Genomic DNA, 25,317 nt, shown 5'->3' on the forward strand with positions numbered 1-25,317 from the left:
ATAGCACTGTGCAAAAAAACTGACCTTCCCCTTAACGTTTCAGAAGTCTTTAACCTGAATATATCTGCTAACTGGATTCCCCCACTCCTTCCATTACACATTGGGTATATATGTGAGGGTGCCAGCTAAAATATAGCTATTAGCCCCAACGGTCTGGTTAACTTTAGTTTGGGAAGCGGTAATTTCCACACTGGCTAAATACACGACTAGCTTTTGTCTCTCCTTGAAAATACTGTTAGTCTACTGTGCAGAGTTTAATACCTAAGGAGCACTCTGCCCTGGGGTCTGTTCCCCTTGGTGGTGGGTTAAGCGTTTCCCTGTTTGTAGCCTATGAAATTGGCTTATAAAACTTAGTTTCCCTGCTCTCTTGATGATAGGTGTATGATGTCGGAGTGAACCCTTCCTAAAGGTGTGTTCAGAGGGGTGCCCAAAGAGGTAGCAGACGCCAAAGAGCAGAGGGCCCTGAGGTCAAGCGAGGCAAAAACAAGATTCCTATCGAGTATAAATGCCCTTTCAGTGAAGGGAAAGAATATATTCCTTTAAGACTACAAGACATAATTGTATGTGTGGCTTTTTGTTTTCGTAAGCAGCTTTAGTTTAGTGTGTTGTATAACTGGGATTAAGAGAAAATAATAAAGATGTGCTTGAATATTAAGGGGTTAGAGCCAATCAGCCTTTTTTTGCTTATGTCTGCGGAAGTCACTGCTTTTGTCTCTTGCTCTGCAGCTTCTGATCACCAGGACTGGCTTTTTAGAGGCTGCAGTCGGAAGAGGGCAGGAATCCCCATATCCTGACTTGAACATAGACTAAGAATCCAAGCCAATATCCTCGATACTATTTAAATATACTAAATATGGCAACTCCTTCCAACACTGGGTGCTAGCTATCAAACTGCAAGATGTCTCACACTGCCTTCAGTAGCTCAAATAAGCTTTTGGCACAATTAAAAATTAAATTGAATAAATAAATATAAATTTAATTAAATTATCCCCCCTAGCAACCTACCAATTAAAGCTGCCTTTTTCTCAGGCCCAGGTCATGTAATTTCCAGAACATGATGATGTTTTTGAAGAAGGAAAAAAGTTTATTTAATGGTCCACTGAGAGACTCCCCAGCCATTTTCAAGTGGTTAGCAGAGGAAGGGCTTGGAGTGTGAGAATGACTGTTCTAGACAATAAACTGAAGCAACTGCTAGCATTGTAGCTCCTAATTAATGTGGGGTTATTTTATGAACCAAAGGAAAATCAACAATAACAGTCACCCCTCTTCAGTTTTATGGGCCCTAATATTTAAGCTTGGATGACTGAAAACATGAGAAGGCGAATGAAAATGGATATTTTGAGTAAAGCGTGCCATTTCTGAATGAAGGAGGGCTCTGTGAAGTAGAAGAGAATCTCTTCACATCCCCAAACAGCACTTACATCTCATGACTTAGCCTGTTTCTGGTGCTGTAATGAAATACTGCTTTCCTAATACCCTGTGACCTGAATTCCTTCCTGCTTTGTGGGTGCTATTCCTTGACGTACAAATCTGTATTTTCTCAAGTCAGCATTTGATGATGGATGTCAAAATACAGGCCATGTATTATGCATATATAGCATTACCGATTTAAGGTGTTTACTTGTCAAGTTGAAGAAATTCAAAAACTTCACATCCACTGAATTCGCACAGCTGTCACTTGCAGTTTTTCATACTTTCAAATAAAAGTTGTGATAAAACAGTTTATGTTTCCTTCACTTTTTTATTTTTTTTTGAAGGAAGAAAATAGGCAGCATCTAAAATTTATGCTTAGGGCTGGCTAGAAAAGACTGCAAAGAGGATGTTCCTGGAGGAGGGAAGGAGGACCTACTGCCTACCTCTCTTCTCCCTGCCAGCTCTCTAAGAGAATGGAAATAATAATAACACTTAACATTTATATACAGTGGTACCTCGCAAGACGAATGCCTCTCAAGACGAAAAACTCGCAAGACGAAAGAGTTTTTCGTTTTTTGAGTTGCTTCGCGAGACAAATTTCCCTATGGGCTTGCTTCGCAAGACGGGAACGTCTTGCAAGTTTGTTTCCTTTTTCTTAAAACTGTTACAGTAATACAGGGTGCATTGCTTGAAGAGGTGCAGTTGCGACTTGACTTTGGGGAGCAACTCATAGCACGCGGTGTGGTAGCCTTTTTTGAGGTTTTTGAAGATTTATTTGAAAAAATTGAAACCGTGCTTCGCAAGACGAAAAAACTCGCAAGACGAAAAAACTCACAGAATGAATTAATTTCGTCTTGCGAGGTACCACTCTATATAATCAAATCATTTCCCCTGGCAACCCTGGAGTGGACTTGTTTCATTCCTGTTGCTCTAAAGGCGCATTTATTTTATTGAAATATGGCACCCCCAGACTGGCAAACCAGACGACCTTTATTAATTTATTTTGGTGAGGAAATGCCAACCAGCCATTTAATTCCATGCACTGAGTGCTCTGTTTCTGAGGGAAAAGATTACTCGCAAATGTTTTAAAATAAATAAATACATATGTATACAGTTGTGTAGAACTAGCTTTCCATTCAGGGAGAAAATGCAAGCCATTTAGTACTTTTTTTCTTCTGTGCATTTGCTTTGTGTATACAATTTGAAATTATAAAGCTGCTGACAGTCTCACAGAAATGTCATATGCGTTTCAAACAAACACTGGAGAGGGGATAGTGGGGGTGGGTGGGTTGAGGCTAAAAGCTGGCATGCTGCGGTGAGTAGGAAGAGTCCATGTATTTATCTTGCAGCCACATTCTGCTTAGAGAAGAATGCAAAGGACTACCAGTTCCACTTTGGAGAATCTCTGAATTCAACTATAGCCTGATTTTCTCCTGTTTCCAAAAACTCTTTCCAAACACTGCTGGTCAGATATACCTAATAGACAGCAATAGAGCACAAAAGGTCGAAGCGTTTCACTTCTCGGCCTTGACTGCTGACATATAGATTTCCTCCCTGGGGCAGCATACGGATGTTCAGGGGGTGGAGCCTTGTAGAGCAAGTAAGGACAAGGGTAAGGATAGCAGCACAGCCCTGTTCCTTGTTTTAATTACCTTTTAAACCGATTAACCATTCTGTCGTATGATAAGGTCTGTAAGATAGCATGGCATGAAAGGCATATAGGTCAGTACAGAGATTTCAGTCCACTAATCTGAAATAACAATTCCAAGCTCAGTTGATGGTCTGCAGGTGCCATTATTTTGTCTGACATTAATTAGGTCCTGTCAATGCTGCAACTCAGCTAGGTATCCCTTACATACCATTCTGAGCTTCTTGGAGCAATCAAAATCAGCATGGCTCTGATTTTTTTTATTGTTAAGGAATACATGGGGGGGGGGGAGATCCAACTAGGATTGTCCTCAGTATCACTTGATGTTCTTGTTCTCATTTTGAAAACATATTTATCCACATTCTGTAAATAAAAACAATTCTGTTGATACTGTACTATACATCACTACACTGAACTGAGCTGTTTCATTGTTTCTTGGATTGTCCTTGAGACTCCTGCCACGCCATTGCCACACCCTCTGAGAACCCCTGGCCTAAGAAGATGATAATGGAGATCTGGACAGGCACATGTAGAGACATGCAATCCTTCTGATAAGCTGGCCCCATGCCAAAGGGTTTTGAAAGCAACGTAAATAAAATAAAAGTTGTGGGTTTTTTTAATATGCCCAGGAATAGACCAGGAACCACTGAAAGCTGTTAAATAAGTGGTAACCCAGTGTAACACCTAAATTTTGGCATGCTGTTTTCTCCGCAGGGTTTTCACCACCAGGAATGGACAGATCATCACCAGACAACAGCCCGGTGCATGGCCTTCTACGTCAGCACTCCATCACAACAGGAATTGATATCCCTATTATAACAGAATTAGGTAAGAGAAATTGAAGGTGATCTGTTCTTGTTTGCTCATTTCTTTACCCTCCTTCTCTCCCTCTTTGCCGGCCTAAGGAAATGAACACAGGTCATACGTAGTACCTTTCATTTAATGTACTGATGTTTAATTATTCTTGTGAAGGAAGGGGGGGGGAGAGACAATGATTAAGCAAGCTCTTTCACTTTTACTTCTTCCCTTATTTGGTGACAGATCTTCAGAATCTGCTCTATAAAACAAAGCCTGGATGCACCACCAGAGGGGGAACAGAAATCAGTGCTAAGAGTGGGGCTGATCCCTACATTCAGACAGAAGTGTGGGTGGGCAACCTGCCACAGCTGGAAGGTCCACAGGCTACTCCCAACCATTACACTCTGTTGTTTGCCCCTTGCCTTTCAACAAAGCCACCTTAACACTACCCTCTCCCCCTTGCAGGTGGTTGTGGTAGTAAGAGCCATTGCATTGAGTGCAATTATCCCAGTTTACACTTGCCCGCTGGACTACAGCACCCCTGTGGGCAGATGCAGGATTGCACATCTGTTTATTAGGACTGATGTGCCAGAGTAGGTGTGGCCCTTTGGTTGCAGAGAAAATGCAACCCTTTGCCCCGTGTGCTACCTGCATCTTAACCAAAAATAAATATTTGCTTGTTCATTCCTCTGCTCTTACGCTGACAAATTAATAACTAATTTGTTCCGTAATGGCATTGGGAGTGTTATCATGGAGAATGTGGCAACCGTTTGCTTGTTTCCCATTTCTGCTGTGGCATTAGACTAGTGAGTGTTGTCAAGCAGTGTGAAGCGTGAAAGCCATTCTGTTTCTCATAGTAAAGGCAAGCTTGATTTGTAGTCCTTTTGTCCTGTTCACTTTCTTTCCATTTAGTTTTAGACCTTACCTGTCTTATCCCTTACTTTATTCTCTTTCTGTGCCTTCTTTCCCCTTCCACCCCAATCCCCTCCTAAACACTTTACTTATTAGCTAAGCCTGGCAAACTTCTGCCTTTGGTTTCAATCAGTCAGGAAAAAAACAGTGGAACTCACATTCTAATGATAACTGAACTGGGTAAGAAGTGCCTTTTTCCTTCACATCAACTGTCTTTTGTTTTATTGTTGTTCCTACTGTCATCAGCTTTCTCTTTTATTTATCTGGCTGTATCAGAGGCGGCTACCCTCAGAGCACCGCTTTGAATGTGTTTTATTTGTGATTCCAGTTGAAATCGACTGTCTTGTTCTGGCTTTTCTTAATGATTTTTCCCCCCTCCATACGCAGCATCAGTAAATCTTTGATCACACTCATTTGACCTGCCGGCTGCTCCCATAGTATCTTCACACCAATTCATTTTTCTTTGGTCTAGACATTCTCGCTCTCTCTCTCTCTTGCTTTGCTTTCCTTTAAAAAAAAAATCTAGCCACCTGTCAATTTGACTGACATGTCTTAACAGCTCTCAGAGGAGTCAAAGAAGAAATAAGAGACATTTTAGGTGGGGGAGAAAGAAACTCCAGCATCAGCTCTTCCCTTAAGCTGTTGGTTTGTTTTGGGGGCCCACTTTCCACACAAAAGCTAAGGGTTCTGATGTCCTGAAACCAGCTAAGCTTCTAAACAGGCTTCTTTGGGAAAGTGAAATTTTGATTAGCACTTCCTGTGGCAAAGTCCTGCACTCTTAAACCAATCCTACCTCTAGTCCCATCTTAGCTCAGAGACATTTCATACTAATCCTAGCAGGAGAATGTAGGCCAGGACGATAAAGCTATTGAGGCTTAGCCTTGCAACGTTCACATTAGATTTTGCTGCGATTCAGAAATTGTCACCGTGTAAAAGGTGGGAAAGCTTTTGTGTCAGGTATTAGCCTTGTGTGAGTTATTAGTCTTTCAAGTCTGCCAGTAGGAAGTGGTATATACAATGCTGCTGAAGATTGTGCCTTGGTTTAATTTAGCATTTGAAAACAGACTCTTGTCTTCCCCAAAGGTCCATTTTTGAAGCGGAATGTACTCTCTCAAATAGACATTTGCTTCGAAAAGAAGAAAAGAATGTTAAACAAAGCAATTTTGTTATTCATTGACTATAAGACACAGAGGGATTTTTATAAATGGAGAATGTCAATTCCCAACTGCAGCCTCACGTTCAACCTTTTAGTGTGAACTAGGCTCACACATGTTGTGACCAAAATTTGCCTGGGATAAGGGAGTGCTCATAATAAAGCATGTAAAACACATTGTAGTGTTTCTGCTGTATAATATTAGGACCAGAGAATATGGCTCCAGAACACTGTCTCCATTCCTTTCTGACCATCTTTTTTTAAAAAAACAAACAAAAACAAACCACTTGTACTCTGCTTTGATGGCCTCTGGTCATGAAGCGGTTTATAAATCTATTAAATAAATAAAGCAAATCTTCATCACACTCATCCTATTTTTTCAGATACGGTTTAATTTCAGGTGAAATTCCTCAAATGTGCCACACCAGGTCTATTATAGGAAGCCATCTGGGCCTTTACTTGTCTTTGAGCTGAAACAGTATTTTGTGTGATCTCTATTTTGTAATGTAAAGCTGGAGTTGTTCCCTCCTACTGACAAGGCAATCTTGACTGTGCTCCTGATGATACCAAGAAACTCCTCACATGAGAACGTTATTTCACCTTTTGGGACATTCACATTTCATAACGATCAACTGGTGTTTGTTTATTTGTTTCCTCTCCCAACACTCATTTCAAACACCCATTTAAACTCCATTCTCACCAACCTGCCTATGTTTCTGGGGACACACACACACACACTCCCCCCCCCACACATGTAGCATGACAAGGTTTTCTGCTGGTTTATTTTTTTGTTAATCATTATCTTTTTAGTGAATGATTCAAATGTTCAGTTTCTGGACCAAGATGATGACGACGACCCTGATACAGAACTGTATCTCACGCAACCTTTTGCGTGTGGAACTGCATTTGCAGTCAGCGTGCTGGATTCTCTCATGAGCGCAGTAAGTATCCAGTGTTTTCTATTTCCTCATTACACAGATGGTTGAAACCTGCCATTTCAACCACAGCTCTGCTGGAAAACAGACTGCTCCTTTTACCTGACCCATATTTGTATGTCTCACTCTGCCTGTACATCCTTAGCTTTTCGATCAGCGCTGGTAGAAGTAGTACAGTCAGAAACCAGTGGCTCATAGGTTGTAGAGAACACACAGCTTTTCAGCTGGGGAAACACCTCCCAGTGCCTCATTTGCCTTAAGAACTACAGTGGGGACAAACAAGCAAGGTGGTCTGAGAATAGGTTGCTCAAGTGCCCTTGTGACATTAAGCTAAGCCTCTGTCCTTCAGCCCACAACTAGGTGCATGGTTGAAAACACCCACCTCTAATTTTGCTCCATGCTGTGTAATTCAAATGTTGTCTCAGCTCACGTGTGCAGCCTACATCCAGGATGGAGAATAAATGTTGCATGCACAACAGGCCTGGAACGGCTACTGCTACTATAGGAACAAATGGCTACAGGAGTGGTAAGACACAGGGACTCATTCTGTACGATATTTTGGGCCTTCCCCACCCCTTTAAAGAATCCTGTCCAAAATGCAAGGATGCTCCATATGGCTACAGATAAAGTCACCTAAAACGAATGCAGGTAAGAAGCAGGTAACTGAGGAAGGAGGCAGTGGATAATTTTGGGGGTCTCAAGAGAAAGACAATATGCAGAAGCCAGCCATCCAGCCAAGGAATTGTGCAGGGATATGGCCAAGTACGGGCCTCACAAGAAACACAGCTGAGGAAGTAAGCAGTTCCCTAATGAGGTAAGTTATCATATTTAAGAGTAAAGCTATCCTTTCATTCACAGTCCTTGAAGTAGTGGATGTTTAGATTTTGCAATATGTGGCTTTACTGTGCAACGAGCACCCTTTTTGACCAAATTACACAGCGAAAATGAGGGTGCACATTAGATTTGATGGCGCATTTACATTCAGCAGCAAATACTTCTTTGGTTTCAAGGTTTTGAAAATTGAGGTGCGCATTAGATTCATGTAAATACAGTGTCTTACTTTAGTTAATTAGTCAAAAACAAGGCAATCCATCTAATAAAATTTTCTTTTTTTAATGTTGGTTGACAGCCACAATGATTATTTTTGTAAAGCGCTTAGAGGTTTCCTTACAATCAAGTGGTATGCAATTTTTGTTAAATAAAATATAACACAAGTCTTATACTTTCCCACTGTTCAGAAATATTATCAGGTGATAAACTACTTTCTTGGTTTATCTTATGATTAAATCATGTAATACAGTACAAATCTGTGTGGTAGATTTATCAGATAAATACATTAGATTATTTCTGCTCTGTTTAGGGTCCACTCCCTGTAACATCACTAGCTATAAGATAATGACTTCAATTCCAGACTGTCAGCATTTGGAGATCCATTATATTTTAAATAAACTATACAAATAAAAATGCATTTCTGTAATACTGACAAAAAACAAATACTCCAGCACTAGAGTTTCTCTTTAAGCTACTCTATGCAAACTAGCAAATATTTTAACTGTGGCAGCCTTGACACAGAAAATGATAGTTTTAGAATAATTATAAATGAAAGGCAAAATGCTATTAGAATGTATTAAAGAGCTCTGTTAATTTTCAGTTAAATTTTCTGTAAGAGACCAATTAGTTTAAGAAGCATGACAGCATTAATGGTGAACCATAAGATCTTGTGATTATTTTACTTTTAAAAGGGAGGGGGGATTTTACAAAGCAGGCCCCAAATAGTTGTGCTATTTCAAAAGAGTTTTGATGGAATGCAGAAAAAAGGGCTAGGTGGCACTGCAAGCTCAAATATAGAGACCTATCTTTTGCCCAGGTTATAGTAAGCCCGGGTTGTGCTTACCTTTGTCCCTCAAACTGGAACAATTGCAGATAGGCTCACATGATTATCTAGTTAGCAACTGTGGCTGCAAATTAAAAGGTCTTTACTCTTGATTGCTACACAGCCAACAGCAGGAATTTGGCCTAAAAGGATTGTGCTAAACTTAATCACCTTTCTAAATGCATTCAGATTTTTTTCCTACTGCGAGTAGCAGATTCAGATTGCATCACCTCTTTCATGGATTGATCAGAAAATAGTTTTCTAGTTAATTTTTCCACATGGCCTTAATGTTTCATGTCCAAAGACCTTACTACATAGTAAAATGTTATTTAGAATGTTCTGAATCTTTTGGAGTTTGAAGCTGCCACAAGATTTTCCTCCATTATTTTAGTAGTAGTTGTGTTGTAAATAAAAATATGCCCTTTTCCCTTATGGGGTATCCAAGAGCCCATATAGAGTCCTTACATAGGTTCCCTATTGGTAGGAGAAAATAACAGAGGCCAACCAGAGAATATTGAGAAGCAAAGCAGCTAGTAAGCTTGATCTTTATTGATCTGTTGCAACAGGGTGCTCCCCTCACACGCAGGAGAGGAAGAGAACCCAGAAAAATGCTGTGCAAGGGCTTATAAAGACTTTTGAAATTCCCATCCTCTAGATCAAGACCACCCCCAGAAACATTATGCATTCATCACAGAAGGGGTGTAACCTAAGACCACCCCTCAGATACATCCCAGAAAAGGTGGTCTGAAACAGAACATTTGCATGTTGTTTTTCTCCTGTCCCAGTTTATCTCCTGTCTGGCAAGTTACTTGATTGGATTGCCTGGGGAGCCTGGCCATTCTTTTGTAGTGGTAAAATACTTATTTCCTGGGCCAGGTCACAGGCTCACACCTTAATCATATCTTAAATGTGTCCTTAAGACAGGATTTGTGAGGAAAGAGACAATGGGGAGACTTTTCCAGTTTGACTTTGCAGAGAAAACATTTGGTCAGTTTAGGAATCAAAATGGTTCCAGGTTGGTCTTCCTGTGCTGACCTATGTATGTGCAGTTATGAACATTACCATATATCCAAGACCATAAAACTCCTCTCACAGTTGTAGTAATCTAAGAGCTAAAAATTATCTCCTACACCCTCAAAGAAAAAACAGGGTTACCAAACATATCCATTGAAATTCAGTCCATGCAATTCCAGGAATTTCAACAGATGCAACTTTTTCTACTTCTACCAACTATGAAATATGCAGGAGTCCAAGCCACAGTAGGAGGCATAGCTCTCTGGATATTAAAATACTCAACCTGGTTCTGGAAAGAGCATCTTTTCAGAACAGTGTGAGGTCTCTGTTATGCTAACGCTAATCCCTTCCTGTTGAAACTCAAACCAGCAACCATCTTCTTATCCTAAAGCAGCAGCCTTGCTGTCCATAGTGCGACCAGAGGCCAAGAGGGAGGGGCTTCTGTATCTTTTACAGCAGGGTAGAAGGGGGGGTGGGTCTGGCAGGGATGCACACGGCCATTCAAAGGTGCAAGCGCGCCCCCTCTGTTGAATCTGGTTTCCCTAGCAACCACAGAAAGTGCTGAAACAAAAGCCATAGGACTGCAACAACAATATATTGATAATAATCAGGAGTTCACAATCAATGAGCATTTCAGCAAGGCTTAAAACAATCCCAAAACTATATATCACAAAAATAATTATTATTTCACTGAAGAATGCTCTAAGCAGCTGACAACAGACAGGCTTCTAGATAAGGTCCTGTTTCAAAGATCTTTCTCAGATGGTAACACCTCAAAAATGTTTCAATGCCCTGATTGCAGTTTTTGTAACTGGGAGGATTCAGAAATGTTTATATCTCTAAAGATGTTTTTTGAATCTAAAAGGATGGTATTATCCAAGCCAGTGGAGTAGAGCTGTTAACAAAAATGTGCCTGCTAAGCACAATTGATTCTTCCCATATGAATAATTTGAGGGATGCTAAGGCACCATTAGGGACGCGGGTGGCGCTGTGGGTAAAACCTCAGCGCCTAGGACTTGCCGATCGTCAGGTCGGCGGTTCGAATCCCCGCGGCGGGGTGCGCTCCCGCTGCTCGGTCCCAGCGCCTGCCAACCTAGCAGTTTGAAAGCACCCCCGGGTGCAAGTAGATAAATAGGGACTGCTTACTAGCGGGAAGGTAAACGGCGTTTCCGTGTGCTGCGCTGGCTCGCCAGATGCAGCTTGTCACGCTGGCCACGTGACCCGGAAGTGTCTTCGGACAGCGCTGGCCCCCGGCCTCTTAAGTGAGATGGGCGCACAACCCTAGAGTCGGACACGACTGGCCCGTACGGGCAGGGGTACCTTTACCTTTAAGGCACCATTGATTTGCTTACTACTGAGCAGACATGTATAGGATTGTGCTGTAGAAGTTTTTCCTGGGTTGCCATTCAATTTTTCCTGAAGCAAAATTTGAAGCAATTGCCACATATGTGACCAATACAGCAGTCCTTGTTAGGATTAGAGATAATCCTCTTTAAAAATAAAATAAAATACTGTCCTCCACCAGCCATAGATTGCAGCTACTTAAGGAAGCCTCTTGCAACCCGACATGTGCACTTTTAAATGAACTTCCTTCCGCTGGCGTCTAATTAATATTTAAAATGCCCATTGTTTTGCCTGAGAGACCAGAGTAGCTACTGATGCTGGCAAAATGTCACTGTGGAGAAAATCTTCCCTAATAAACTACACTTACCCCATACCCTAGAGTTTTTTAAAAGGACCAGCAGGACCCTAAACTCATCATACATTTATCTGGAATGAACTCAAAATGTTTAATTGATACATGCTTGTGTCTGAACACTGTCAAGTCTCGTAATAAGATGTTTAGTACAATACAGCGGGAAGACAGCTCGAGTCCAGCAACAGTAATAAGTAATGACACCCGAAGCACAGAGGCGGCTCCCCAATGGATTGGTGACAAGTATAAAAAGGCAATCTAGCCTGTGTAAGCTTTAAATGTGGTCTGGATTTTTACAATTACATGTCCTAAAGGCTGTTATTAGACATGAAGGCAATGAGAAGGAAGGCAGTCATTGCTTCACCACTAACACCAATTATAGGAAACATAAATGATTTACATTTTTGTTCTTTAATAAAAATCAGTCCTGAGTTGGATTTTTAAAAAATAAAATAAAAAGGGGGGTCGAGCAAAAGCCTAATGGGACAGAAGAAAATAGAGTAATTGGGGGCTGCTGTCTTTTCACTTCCGATGAGAAATTATTTGAAGAGACAAGCCAAGAACTTTAAACAGCAGAAACCCAGAAAAGTTGTAATTTGGATGTCTTCAGTTGTGACTTTAATGGTGTTTGCTTGAAGAGCTTTCTTTTATCTCTGCAGACATACTTCAATGACAATATTCTCACGCTGATACGTACGCTGGTAACAGGAGGAGCCACGCCAGAGCTGGAGTCGCTGATTGCGGAAGAGAACGCGCTGAGAGGCGGCTACAGCACACCCCAGACACTCGCAAACAGGGACAGGTGTCGGGTGGCGCAGCTGGCATTGCTCGATGGGCCATTTGCAGACCTCGGGGTAAGACCAGGACAGCAAAAGGAAAAGTCCGGGAGCTATTCTGTAGCTGCCTTTGTCTTGTCCTCAACAGAGAAGATACGTAATCTCTAGAGGCAGTGTTGCCTTTCTTTGAGTATCCCACTCAGAGCTGTTGAATTTGGGGGTTGTTTGCTGCAGTGATCTGAGAATTGGCAGCTGGAAGACTTAACCCACCTCCCAGATATTTTCCAGCTGTCCCCTGACATAATCACAATTCCTCCTCCCCCCACCCCTGGCAAACCTTCTTCTGCATTAGATCTGCATTGCACTCTGCCCCTCATACCAGTCCTGGGCGATATATTGGCCAGGACTGGTATGAGGGGGCTGAGTGCGATGGCAGTTTCACTCAGGGATATATTGCTCGTGAAACCGCCACTGCATCCCTCTGCCTCCAGCACCCAGCTGAGGAAGAAACAAGTGGAGCCAGGTGCTGGAGGCAAAGGAAGTCAGGAATGGTGGTGGTTTCACCAGCGATATACTGCTGAGTGAAACTGCCGCCGCAGTGGGCCCTCGCCTCAGCCAAGCTGTTTTACAGAGCACCTGACCAGCCACTGGCTCACATGATCCAGCAGCGCAGTGGGGTCTCCATTAATGTGCTCCCCTTTCTGACTCCTGCTCATACACAAGTAGGAACGGGATTGTGGTTGTTTAGCTGGGGAGGTGCAGGCTCTGTCACACTTTTCCACTGAGGGGGGGCACAGCTGCACGACCCTCAATGGAGACGTTTACACCTCCGGCTTGTGCAGAAGCAGCCTAACTTGGCTACGGCCTGCCTGGCTTTGTCTGGGAGGGTGGGCTGCATCTTTCCTCCCAGAAAAAATGGAGCCCATCATCCTGCCCTAAGACAGCCCTGCCTTGCAGACTTCACCCAGGAGGATGGACTTCGTCTTTCCTCCTGGGGTGAACAACCACCCCGGGGAAAGAGGCAGCATGCTTGTATGGGTGAAGGCAGTTAAACACTACTGTCGTCTGGTCCATATTTGGGGAGTGGAAGGCGAGCGGGCAGCCCCCCCATGCCACTAACACACAAGTGGCAGGGACCTCAGGACTGGCTCGGCAGGGGGTAGGAGCCTTTCCGCCCCCTCCCCAACTCAGCTGTAGTCTGGGGGCAGCTGCACTGGCCCCAGCCCACAAAGCACTTGAGTGAAAGCACCTCAGCTCCCGCAGTGAGAGCTGCAGCAATTTCACCCTGTGCCTCGCCAGCTGGGGCCAATGCAGCTTGAAAGTGTATCGCCATTGCAATGTATTGCCAAACATCACGGTTTGGCAATATATCGCAATGTTGAAAAAACAAGCTGCATTGGCCTCTGCCCACGAGGCACTAGGTGAAATTGCTGCAGCTCTCACTGCGGGAGCTGAGGCGCTTTCCCCCAGGCACTCACGGGCTGGGACAACACAGCTTAGCTGAGGAAGAGGAAGGTGCTAACATATAGAATAAGAGAAAAAGAAGAACATATATTTAAAGGAGATTGGAAAATGTTTATTGAATAAATGGAGGAAAATTGAGTTTGAAAACGTGGGCAGCATTAACATAAATTCAACAGTGTGAATAAGTTTTGATGGATGTAATAAAGATATGCAGGGATTTATATTGTGCAAAATGAACCATGGAAAGAGAGGAAGGGACGTCATTGATATCTTAAGGTTGTTCAAAACAGAAATTTAATAAAATTGTATTTAGAAAAAGGAAGGTTCCCCCTCCCTAGGTGAGATAGCCCTGGTGCTCTCCCAGGAGCTTCAGGGCTCCTTTAACTGCTCGGCTGAGGCAAGGCAGCTGCACACTCCTCAGCTGAGCAGTTTAAAGATGCAGAGGGAAGAACAAGCTGCATCAGCACCTCACCGATACAGCTTGTTTCTCCCTCTGCGTCATATGAGGGCAGAGTGGGATGGCGGTATCTCTCAGTGGTATATCGCTGGTGAAACCGCCACCACTCCTTAGTCCCACTGATAGGAGAACCCGCTGGAGGAGGGAACTCTTGACTGCCTCCAGCGGACACTGCTGGCAGAGGGACTCAGTCAGGAGCAGTGGTGGTTTCACCAGCGATATACCACTGAGAGATACTGACATCGTGGTCTGCTCCTCATACCAGGCCTACTGGTGATACACTGCAATGCTGAAAACCCAACATCATCCAGCCCTATTCTGCATCACAGGAAATGTTGTCCAAATTAGCTGGAACCTGGGCAAAATACCCAAACAACCCCCTTCCAACTGTTAATGGCAGCAAAGAAGAGCTCTTCACTTATGTACCTTGGCTGCTGGCTTCCAAGTGCAACCCAAGACATAGCAAGGGAATAGTGGAGTAGCGCACACACACCACATGGTTCTGTGGAGAAGTTTCTAGTTGTTGGCTTCTTCCCATCTGCTCTGGCTTGGGTAAATTCCTATTTTTCTATTGCTGTTTGCTATATTGCTGCTGTTACAATTTGCCATATCCAAGTGCGAGATTTTTATAGAATCATAGAGTTGGAAGATGGGACGCGGGTGGTGCTGTGGGTTAAACCACAGAGCCTAGGGCTTGCTGATCAGAAGGTTTGAATCCCCACGGCGGGGTGAGCTGCTGTTGCTCAGTCCCTGCTCCTGCCAACCTAGCAGTTCGAAAGCACGTCAAAGTGCAAGTAGATAAATAGGTACCGCTCTGGCGGGAAGGTAAACGGCGTTTCCGTGCCTGCTCTGGTTCGCCAGAAGCGGTTTAGTCATGCTGGCCACATGACCCGGAAGCTGTATGCCGGCTCCCTCGGCCAATAAAGCGAGATGAGCGCCGCAACCCCAGAGTTGGTCACGACTGGACCTAATGATCAGGGGCCCCTTTACCTTTACCTTAGAGTTGGAAGGGACCACGATGGTCATGTATTCCAACCCCCGCAGTGCTGGAATCTTTTGCCCAATGTGGGGCTCAAACCTACAACCCTCAGATTAAGAGTCTTGTCTTTTACTGACCGAGCTATTATTTTCTTCCTAGAATGGATGCCTCCTACTAGAGGCATCAGGCAGGTTCCTCTCCATCCTTTGGCCTTCTCTTCAAGGGGAAGGAGTCATCCCTCTAACCAGACTAGCCCTCCCTGTGGTCAAAGAAATTTAAACTGGAACTAGGGTTGGCAGTGGTAATAAACTTGAACTGGGCTGTAACCGTGCCAGTAGCTCAATGAGACTGAATGGCCCTTTATATAAAAAACAGAAAACAAATGTTGAGGAGAAAGGACTCACTGACCTGTCAATTCTTTATGTGCTTTATACATTGGCTTTATATTCTTCCATAAGAGCTCCCCATCTGTATCTGGTGTGGTTCAAACCTGACCTCCGTGAGAATTAGGCATCTCCATCTTCTTCAAGATTTGTTTACCCAGGCAGGCTGTAAATATGAACAAGCACAGCATAATCTTAGACACAGGGTTTCTCCATCAGTTCAAACATTGAACTACCAGCCATGAAATGTAGAAAATGAAGTCATGTACATATAGAATAACATCAAACAGATTAAGTATGTCTAACCCCGATGGGCATGCACTTAATTCTCCCTCCCCTTATTGTTCTGACCCATCTTAATCAGGTACCCACAGGGACAAGGCAGGCCAGTGGCTGGAGCACCACAAGTCACTCCATACTTGGTTCAACCAAGGCCAGAGGTGAACTTAGGCCTGCTAGGTCTCTTCCACCACCAGTTGGACAGATGGGGTAGCATGGGAAGTGCTTGATTGCTCTGACAAGTCAAGCACTATTGGCTCTGAAACCCCAACATCAAGAGCCTGATCAAATTCCCCAGTTGGTAGCATAGCAGCTCTGGACTTGGCTGACTCCTCCTCTGAGTTTGAGGCGATGACACCTAATTTGTAGAAGGGATAATCCCGCAAATGAGAATACACAAATGCCCATGTACTTACTTAAACAAAGGTTACATCCTATGTGAGATGGGAAGCACATGCGCAACCCTGCTGCCCCTTTGCACAAATTGGATCCTTGTGCAATACCAGTTTTGACTACCCCCATGGTTCTCGCAGTATGTGGGGGTCACATACTGCTGTTGCTTATACAGATGATACTGAAGCTGGAAGTTTGATTCGTCATATATATGAACCAGTTTCTGTATCTGCCATACTGAATGCCAGTTGAGTCCCCTAATCAAAACAAATGCTTGGCTTGGAGACAAAAGACAATTTTGATAGGTGGCAACTTCAGTTACAGACAAACACATCCTCCCCTTCTCTAATTTCCATTTTTTTCAGGGCTAAAGAAAGGGGGGGATTCTTACCTACTAAGTGTTAATCTCCCCAGTGAAATCCAAACTATCTTGGTGAAAATTGACAACATAGTTAAATAAACTGAGCCATATGACACAGTAATTTGCAAGACCGGAGCAAGTTAGGAAAAGTCACACCTTCTTAATCATCCAGTAGTTCAGACTACATTGCTCTTAATTTGTGAAATAGCTGTTCTCTGGGCCCCAAGCTTACATGTTCAATTAAAATAAGAGTCAGTCACTGTTCCCAGTCCAGGTTGGGGTTTTTGTGAGGGTTTTTTTTTGGGGGGGGGGGGGGATACAATCACTGGGATCGGACACATTCCCATGCACACATTTATTAGCTGGTTTCAAGATTAAATATTTAAATTAGACAGCTCCTTGACTAATTGTTTCTCACTCGTGACAAGTAAACAACAGATTGCCTCACACCTTGTCCCCTTGGCATAGAACTACGGACTTAAAAAATACCCCCCTCCATACATCCTTTCATTATCACTGTTGCAACGGAGGCTGAAGGGTGGGGGGTGGGAAGGAAGTGGAGAACAACCTCTTAATTCCTTTCTTCTCCTTTTTGTCTCCTAGGACGGTGGTTGTTATGGAGATTTGTTTTGTAAAGCTTTGAAAACATACAATATGCTTTGCTTTGGAATATACCGATTGAGAGATTTCAACCAAAGCACGCCTAGCCAATGCACTAAGCGGTATGTACAAAACTTAAGCCTCTTGGCCAGCCGTTATCGTTATTGCTGTTTTTCACTGTCCCTGTAAACTTCACCACAGCACCAAGTGTTGGTTAATGGTAGTAAGGCAGGTACAAGCATTCACATTTTCCCAGAAAATCTATGGGGCTGGGAGGCTGGATGTTGAAGGAAATTTTTTTGAACACAACGGCCTTGCTCTGGAATATAACTTTGCCTTATAGCTCTGGGTTTTGTTTTCAGATAAGGTGGTAGAAGTATTTGTGCATATGCTACTGCATGCTTCTTTCAAAGTAGTAAGCTTCACTGAGTTTAAGCCCATTTTGTAAGTATGAAGCATCCCATGGTTTTTTCACTATATGAGTTCACTACCACTGATCATTTCCTGAATATAGTGAACTTCCACGTTTATCAGGAGACTCCTAACGCATAGGATAGCCCTGCATAAAAGTACTCCTTCAGTCGTCTTAAGAGTGAAAAAAATATATGGGCAAAGACTAAAACACACTTTCTCCCCACCCCCCACATCAAACCCGAGGAAGTACACTGTATAACTTGAAAGCCTAAAGGGTATTATTTTAGCAGCTCCATTTTTTCCTAATGTACTAGTAGAACAAGCTGATTTTGAACTACAAATAAATAACTAAAAAACTGTCACCAGTTGATCACAATGTACCAGAATACTTCACTACTGAGTTCATTGTTAATAAGCCATGTGTTTTTTTAAAAGATGTAGAAAATATATTCCCTTCCTCGCTCCACATAACCCCAAGCAATTAGTCCAAAGTTGCAAAGGTGACTGAGATATCTGAAGTGGTACCTTCTCTCATTTGAACCTGTCTGTGTGCTGAGAGTGTCATCAAAAGCCCAGTTACAGATAGGTAGCCGTGTTGGTCTGCCATAGTCAAAATAAAAAAAATCCTTCCAGTAGCACCTTTAAGACCAACTAAGTTAGTTCTTGGTATGAGCTTTCGTGTGCAAGCACACTTCTTCAGATACACTGAAAAAGATACACTTTTTCTTCAGTGTATCTGAAGAAGTGTGCTTGCACACGAAAGCTCATACCAAGAACTAACTTAGTTGGTCTTAAAGGTGCTACTGGAAGGATTTTTTTTATTTTATCAAAAGCCCAGTTTTAGATGCCCCCATTGACAGAGGTGAGGCAACTAGGGACCAGGGGCAAGCATTTTCTGTGGTGATGCCCGATCTCTAGAATTCCCTCTCCCCCCTCCCCGAAGCTCATGTGTTTCTCCTTTTCCAGCAACAGGTAAAACATATTTTGTTTCTCTGGGCTTTTGAAAGGGGAGGATAACTTTAAAAAAACTTACAACACACAATTATTACTGTTAAATTCCTGACATGGCTGTATCTGATATTCTCAACATTTGAATGTTGTACGTTTGTTGGGTAGAAACACGAGATATGGGTAGTTTAGATAGATAAAGTAAATGAACAAACACCACTGGTGAGTTTCCCTCTTAACAATTGTTTTGCCTCCAAAGTAGGCACAGGATTTAAAGCCCCTGCAATTCTCAGGTTAGCAAATGAGATATAGCAATAGGTTAAAACTCACAGTATGGAAAGAGGGTCAAGGAAGAGAAATGGGCGAAGGAAATTAGGGAGAAGGGAAGACTGAAGGTATGACTTACAGCAGATAGGGTTCAGAGGCAAACAACAAAAAAATCTGAACTGAATTGATCAAAAGAGTCACAGATTGCAGGACAAGCTGTCTTCCCCAACCTGTCTACTGTGGCAGAGCATATTCCAGCAAGGGGGGCTGCCACAAACATTAGTGTTACAGGTAACTGCTTCCAAGACAAAATGACTTGTTCAGCCTACTTTTCTTACTTTATAACACTCTCCTCACCTGCCTATCAGCTTTTGGATCTGTTTCCTACAGACATGGCTGCAGGGATAGTAAGACACCTTTTCCCAAACCTGGCACCCTCCAGATGTTTAAGCCACCTCAGTGCTGCTCACCCTTTGAACTGAAAATGGCCTCAGCTGTTTTCTGTCTCTTGTGCTGATGCAAATATCCTTTCCCTGAATGCATTAAAATGGGAGGATGTTGCATTGTTTTGGTGGTGAGAGATGTGCAGAAGGCTACAGAGAAATTACAACAGGTTCATTGAAAATCTTGGGCATCTCTTACATGTCTTGCCTTGGGGAGGCTTCTCCGAACTTGCTTCAAATTCCGACTGACAAATATAACTCAGAGATTTGCTGAAACACCACCACCACTACCCTGAAAACGCTTGTTTTGTCTATGGATTCCACCAGCAGTACATTTCAAAGTCAAGGCCCTCACACATGTTGTTGGGAACCTTTACTGTAGTGCTGTGGGATGGATGCATGAAAAAGCAGCTCCTCACAACACTACTACAACCTGTACAATAGAAGCTCACTCCATTCCTTTCAGTGTGAAAATATCAAGCTGATGATATTACGATATACGATATCTTTATTGTCATTGTCCCATGCAGAACAATGAAATTGATATTATTTGTGTAGAGCATGGAAACCTCATGGAAAGGAAGTAAGACGGCTGTTCTTTTCTTTTTCAGTTTTGTTATAGCCAACCCACCTTATGAGTTTGAGCTTGTGCCGACAGACTGGATCTTCTGTTTGATGCAGTACGACCACAATGCTGGCCAGTCCCGGGCTAGTCTCTCCCATTCTTCCCATTCCTCCTATACGTCTAGCAAGAAAAGCTCATCGGTTCATTCTATCCCAGCAACCGCAAACCGACAGAATCGAACTAAGACCAGGGACTCCCGGGAAAAGCAGAAGTACGTGCAGGAAGATAGACTTTGATACGTGTACCCACTCCCACCGTGTGTGAAGCTGTATCCACCACCCATACCCTCCCAATTGGTGTGTCCAATAGTAGCTTTCCCTCTTCTCCCCAGCCCTCCCCTGTGGAGTTCCCATTTTTATACACATATTTTGCATATGTATAACAGTGTGCATGTGGTTGTCATTTTTTATTTCAATACCATAAAACCCTTAAGTACAACAGCAACGAAACAGACAGACCAAACATTATTTATGACGCAGAGCAGGTGGGGGGAAATGTTAAGAGCAGATGCGAAGAACCCCCCCCACCATAACTGTTCTAACGGAGATTAAACCACATGAAGTGTGACTACTGACTTTGTGGTGTCAGCTACAGAAAGTTATCTAATGCAAGCCTGGTGTAGTAAAAGGGCACTTGCATAAAGTAATTCACACACATGAAATTCACCCCCAAAGTGGTTACTGTTCTAAGCATCAGATAAATGTGCTGTAGGGGTGGGGGGGTCAGTCTTTTGTGCTGAAACAGCCTCACACTATTTTATAGAGTTTTGCTGCACCTGCCTTTATACCAAAGTAATATCAGGATGTTTCTTGCACATAGGACTTTTTAAAAATATAGAGAGAGTGCCTTTTTCACATTAATACAAAAATACTTTAAAAAAAAAATAACTAGGCCTGTAGTTCTTCAGTTCTAATTATTTAACCTCCCCCACTTTTTCAACAATGTTCTAATTGCATATTAATTTTTGTCTATACTGCCACATGAATAACTCTATTTTCTCTTACTTTTGACATTTGGGAAGAAAAGCCATGTGTATCATAAATATTGAATACAGCTTATTAGAATCTTCCTCCCTGAGACTTTATATCTATTAAAAGGTGAATTAGTCACCTTATGTACAGAATAAATGGGGTATAAATCCTCCCCGCTATGGCAAAGGCTCACGCTCATTTTATTCAGAAAAGAGCAAGTAACTTTACTTATCAATAAACTCTTATTATCAGCGCACTCCCTTCCCATTCTGATAGCTTAATTGTGTGCTATTAAAACCTCCAGAAAGAACTTGCATACACATGAACAGGAAAATCTGGGGCCATGCTTAATTGATGGGTTTAGCCAAGGTAAATAATAATACAGCTGTTGCATAGCACCTGCTGAACTTAATGGCAACATACCCTTTAAATCCTTGAAAGGATTTAAAGAACGCACAAAACAGATTGCCTTGCATTAGTGCCTATTGCTAACTCCTTCAATCGGGGTTGCAAGATTCCACTGCCTTAGAACTAGTAAGCCAGAGTTTCCCAAAGTAGTGAGGAACAATTGTTTCTGGATTGAAACTAGAAATTTGCTTCTCTCTTTCTCTCTCGCACTCCCTCAAAAATATATGCATTTTTTTAAATAAACAACAATCTGCTCCTAGAGCAGCAAACATGCTTATAACTGGGAATAGCCCTGTTAACATAGCCTTCCAGCAGCAAAAAAATTCTTTTGTCCATTCAGGGAAGGCTCCATGATGGTATCATCCCCATACTTTCTGGGCCCTGCTGAGGCGTCAGGGATTTCTTCTCACTTACCAGCTGTAATGCAGGCAGGGCTACGTACGGGATTTGTGGTGTGTTCTCGCTTATGCCACTGCCCATAAATTGGCAGGTTGTATGTGGAGAAACAATCCTGCACAGAGCTGCCCCAATATACTAAGTCTGCTTTTGCACTCAGTGAACATTTTTGGGGAATCGCTGTACAGTCAGGAAGGTTTCTGAAATGACATCTTGCAACCCTCTGTGCTAATCAGTAGCTCATATCTAGTGCCTAACCCATTTACTTGTCAGTAAGACCTAGTCATTAGTTCCAGAAAAAAACGTGCTTAAATAATGTAGTTCAGCAAGACACTGGCCAAGCTAACAACATTGCAGAGAATTAAATGTGGTTCACAGGAACGGAGTCAGGATTGAATGTTCACAGAAACATGTTTCTAAACTATCAGGCTTGCACCTTGGAGCCCTGCACCACCTTATTTATCCATTGCAGAAGACTAGTTCCTTGCAACTGCACCTCCTTGCTCCCTACTTCCTCTGTCCTACCCCTTCCCTTTATAGAAATATTAGCTAGCTGGTTGCCTGGCATGTGCTTTATGTTTTAGAAAGTATATTGGGGATGCGGGGAGTTGCTATATAGATATTTCCCCTCCCCTCTCCTCCTCCGGAAAGCATGATGATTATAGAAGCTTGCTGTGTGAATTGACAATGAAGCCAAGCACTTTTACTGACAACCTCTGGTTTGGTGCAATGCCTAAAGCCTTTCTGCCTTACTTGTAATCCTGATTGGGAGTTCCCAGTCTTACATACTGAAGGGTGACTGCAAGTTGGCATTACTGGAAAACGTTTCAGACTATTATTGTCCCTACCCTCACCAACCACTCACCCTCTGCCCCGTAAGACCAAAGCAGTACTGCCAACTCATTGCGCTGGACCCTGAAGATAAATTTGCACAGTTTTGCAAAAGAAGGTGCTGATCTTTGCCACCAGGCATTCTCTAACACACACCAAGGATGTGCCAGTTAAAGTGCTCAATGGGACGCGTGACAGTTTAAAGGCGTTGTAAAACTTACATAGCTTACTTCTCTTTCTAAAGTGCGACAAGGATGAATAGAATGGGCCAAGGTATGACAATTGATGGTTCTGCATGAGCTAGAAAACTGCTGTGGGGTTTCCTTCTATAACTTTGTCCTTGTGGAAACTTGTGACACATTAAAAACCACGTTACCAAACTTGATTCAGTTTTTTTTTTTTAATTTCAGATTTGTTGTAATGTCTATTTTAATTTTATTTATTTATTTGGCTTTGTTTCTAAACCCAAAGTAAACTGGCTGTTGTTGCTGCTGCTGTTGCTCAACTCTCATTTGCGATTTCTTTTTTCTACCCTATCACCTGCTTGCATTTCATTTCCAACTGCACGTGTCCCCCCCCCCAACTGAACAACTAGGTGCTCACTTGGTGAAACTGTTTTTTTGTTTTTTGTTTTTCCTGTGGTGCCATCTTGTCTTGTCACTCTCTCCCCACTTCTGTCACCCAGTATACATTCACCACCATTCTTCCCCCTCTCCCCATTACTAGTGGTGAATATTGACTTGATATTATGTTACTAATTTATTTAGACTCACTCTGGGGGTTGCGGGTGGGGATTCCATATGCTGCTTTGCCATCAGACCTGCTTTTCTGTTAATGCTACAACCTGGTTCCTCCAACAATGGAAGGGATGTCAATATGAAAGCAGTTGTCATGTGAATTTGACGCAGCAAAAAATGTGTCTGAGGAAATGCATAACTGAATATCTGAAATGGATACCATTGTAGATTATGTGTTTGTATTAGAGAAAGAAAGAAAAGGGGGGGGGGGAGACCAGAAAATGTTCTTCTTGACACAAAATTATCAATGAAAGCCTTGCTTCAATTGGGCCTCTAAGGAGCTCAATTCAGCAAATACTGCTGCTGTAGGGCCTTTCCATTCTTTTAACAAGATCCAGCACAGGAACACCATACATTCACTGGAATAGTATTCGCCCACTTTGCTTGCTGAACTGTGCCCTAAATCACTACCCATTTTTACACTGCTTTCAATATACAAGTAGATTCACTTAGTAGAGATAGTGTGCATGGGGTTGTTTGTTGGTTTGTTTACTCATTTGGAAAACACTGTCTTTGAATAAAGGCCCAGGTGTTTATAAAGCACGTAAGGCTTTGTAACATAAAAACAGATGTGAAAATTATATGAGAAACACACACCAAATAATGTGCTCCTGTCCCTGCCATCTCCCATTTGAAATGGTACCACATCCTACAGGTATCCCTTCAATTAATTTGGACTATAATTCCAGGTGCCCTGGCTTAGCAAATTTGCAGGTTACGGTGTACAAATTACAAAGGGTATTAAGAATCTGCAGTGATACAGAGATGGGATTTGTGGCCAAGAGGGGGCATTTATTGAACCCCAGGTCACATTCTTTCCCATGACGTTAACCAAAACAGTTTAGCACAGTCCCTGGTATCCTCCATAGTTATTTTTGGGGCTCAAAGGGGACAAAAACCACTTTCCATATAGGCTCCTCTCCCCAGGGAGGGTGGCAACTGGAAGCATCTTCACAGCCTTGATTAGCTGCTGCTACTGCAGCACCATTAAAAACTCCCATCACCAGCGAGCAAGCTAAGAAGCATTACCTTCGCCCTGAATTAACTTTTGTTTGCCCTCACTGATGCTGACTTGCTTGTTTTGTTGATGGCGAGGAGAGAAAGATTTTTTAAAAAAAATGAGTGGCACTGCAGCAGCAGCCAGCTGACTCTATGAAGCTGCTCCAAACCAGTGGAAAAAGACAAATAAAAGGAACAGTAAGCATGCAAGAACATTTGGGGAACATTTTGGAAGTCCTCAAGCCTTTTTTCATGCTGAAAATGTTATGTGAATGTGCCTAACTTCTAATACTAGACACATTACGCGCACACAAAAAATCCCTGGGCTTGATTCATGCAAGGAGACAAGTGCAAGTGGTGGCCAAGGGCAGAGGTGGAGATGTGCTGAAAGATGGGGACATCCACAATTAAAGTTGCATCCAGCAATGTTCACTGAGGCCCAGATGATCAGTGCAGTGTGGTTGCAGGCACTGGCAGAGGAAGGGGGTGCGGTGCGCCCCGGGTGTCATCCCTGGGGGGGGGGTGACATTGCCGCCCCGCACCCCTGGGACGCTCGCCGCAGGCAGCGCCCCCCCCCAGATGCTCGCTACTCGCCGCAGGCGGTGACCCCCCGGGATGCTCCCCTGCCCCCCTGGGCAGCTAGCCCCGCCCCGTGGGCAGCAAGCCCTACCCCCAGGTGCACAGCATGTGTGCTGCTCTGGCTGCCGGCACAGCTAGCTCCGCCTCTGCTTGCAGGTGCGCATCCAGGTCAGTGTCCACTGCCTGCTTATGCACATGGATCTCCCTTGCTGGATTGGGTGGGCATTTATGTTGAGATCAGAAATGGGCAACTTGTTCCCCACTGAAGGCAGAACTCTTCATGAGTCTGATGAGCACAGCTGTTTTGCATATTTTAGTAACACGAACATCTATTCCCACAATTTTTCTTTACATGAATGATGGCTAAACTGCGACTGGCAGATGTGTTGCCCAACTGCTTTTATTTTGAAACCATAATGGCACAAAATGCTAAGGGGCTGGCACCAAACATCTCCGAACTAAAACTCTAAGGACTGGACACGTACTCGGTTTCAAGATACAAAAG

General features: G+C 43.1%; 1 protein-coding gene and 1 long non-coding RNA gene across 50 annotated transcripts in view; one reads left to right on the forward strand and one right to left on the reverse strand.

Moving 5' to 3' along the window:
- Positions 1 to 25,317, forward strand: part of KCNMA1 (potassium calcium-activated channel subfamily M alpha 1) — a 561,760-nt gene that overhangs the window by 522,574 nt on the left and 13,869 nt on the right. For 6 of the 15 annotated variants that reach the window (XM_081007630.1, XM_081007632.1, XM_081007627.1 and 3 more), the window contains 7 exons: positions 3,776 to 3,889; positions 4,868 to 4,951; positions 6,735 to 6,865; positions 12,102 to 12,296; positions 17,138 to 17,256; positions 19,818 to 20,042; positions 22,682 to 22,710. In XM_081007630.1, the coding sequence (XP_080863756.1) occupies positions 3,776 to 3,889; positions 4,868 to 4,951; positions 6,735 to 6,865; positions 12,102 to 12,296; positions 17,138 to 17,256; positions 19,818 to 20,042; positions 22,682 to 22,710 (897 nt within the window). Of the gene's footprint in view, positions 1 to 3,775; positions 3,890 to 4,867; positions 4,952 to 6,734; positions 6,866 to 12,101; positions 12,297 to 17,137; positions 17,257 to 19,817; positions 22,818 to 25,317 lie in introns of those variants that run through there. The other 9 variants (XM_081007631.1, XM_081007637.1, XM_081007638.1 and 6 more) reach the window with 4 other exon arrangements.
- Positions 1 to 25,317, reverse strand: part of LOC308478243 — a 205,995-nt gene that overhangs the window by 47,920 nt on the left and 132,758 nt on the right. For 22 of the 35 annotated variants that reach the window (XR_013986951.1, XR_013986952.1, XR_013986953.1 and 19 more), the window contains one exon: positions 13,773 to 15,667. This is a non-coding gene — a long non-coding RNA (uncharacterized lncRNA). Of the gene's footprint in view, positions 1 to 12,406; positions 12,424 to 13,772; positions 15,668 to 25,317 lie in introns of those variants that run through there. The other 13 variants (XR_013986916.1, XR_013986917.1, XR_013986937.1 and 10 more) reach the window with 3 other exon arrangements.

This window comes from Podarcis pityusensis (assembly GCF_964106645.2).
Source record: "Podarcis pityusensis genome assembly, chromosome: 5".
Taxonomy (NCBI): domain Eukaryota; kingdom Metazoa; phylum Chordata; class Lepidosauria; order Squamata; family Lacertidae; genus Podarcis; species Podarcis pityusensis.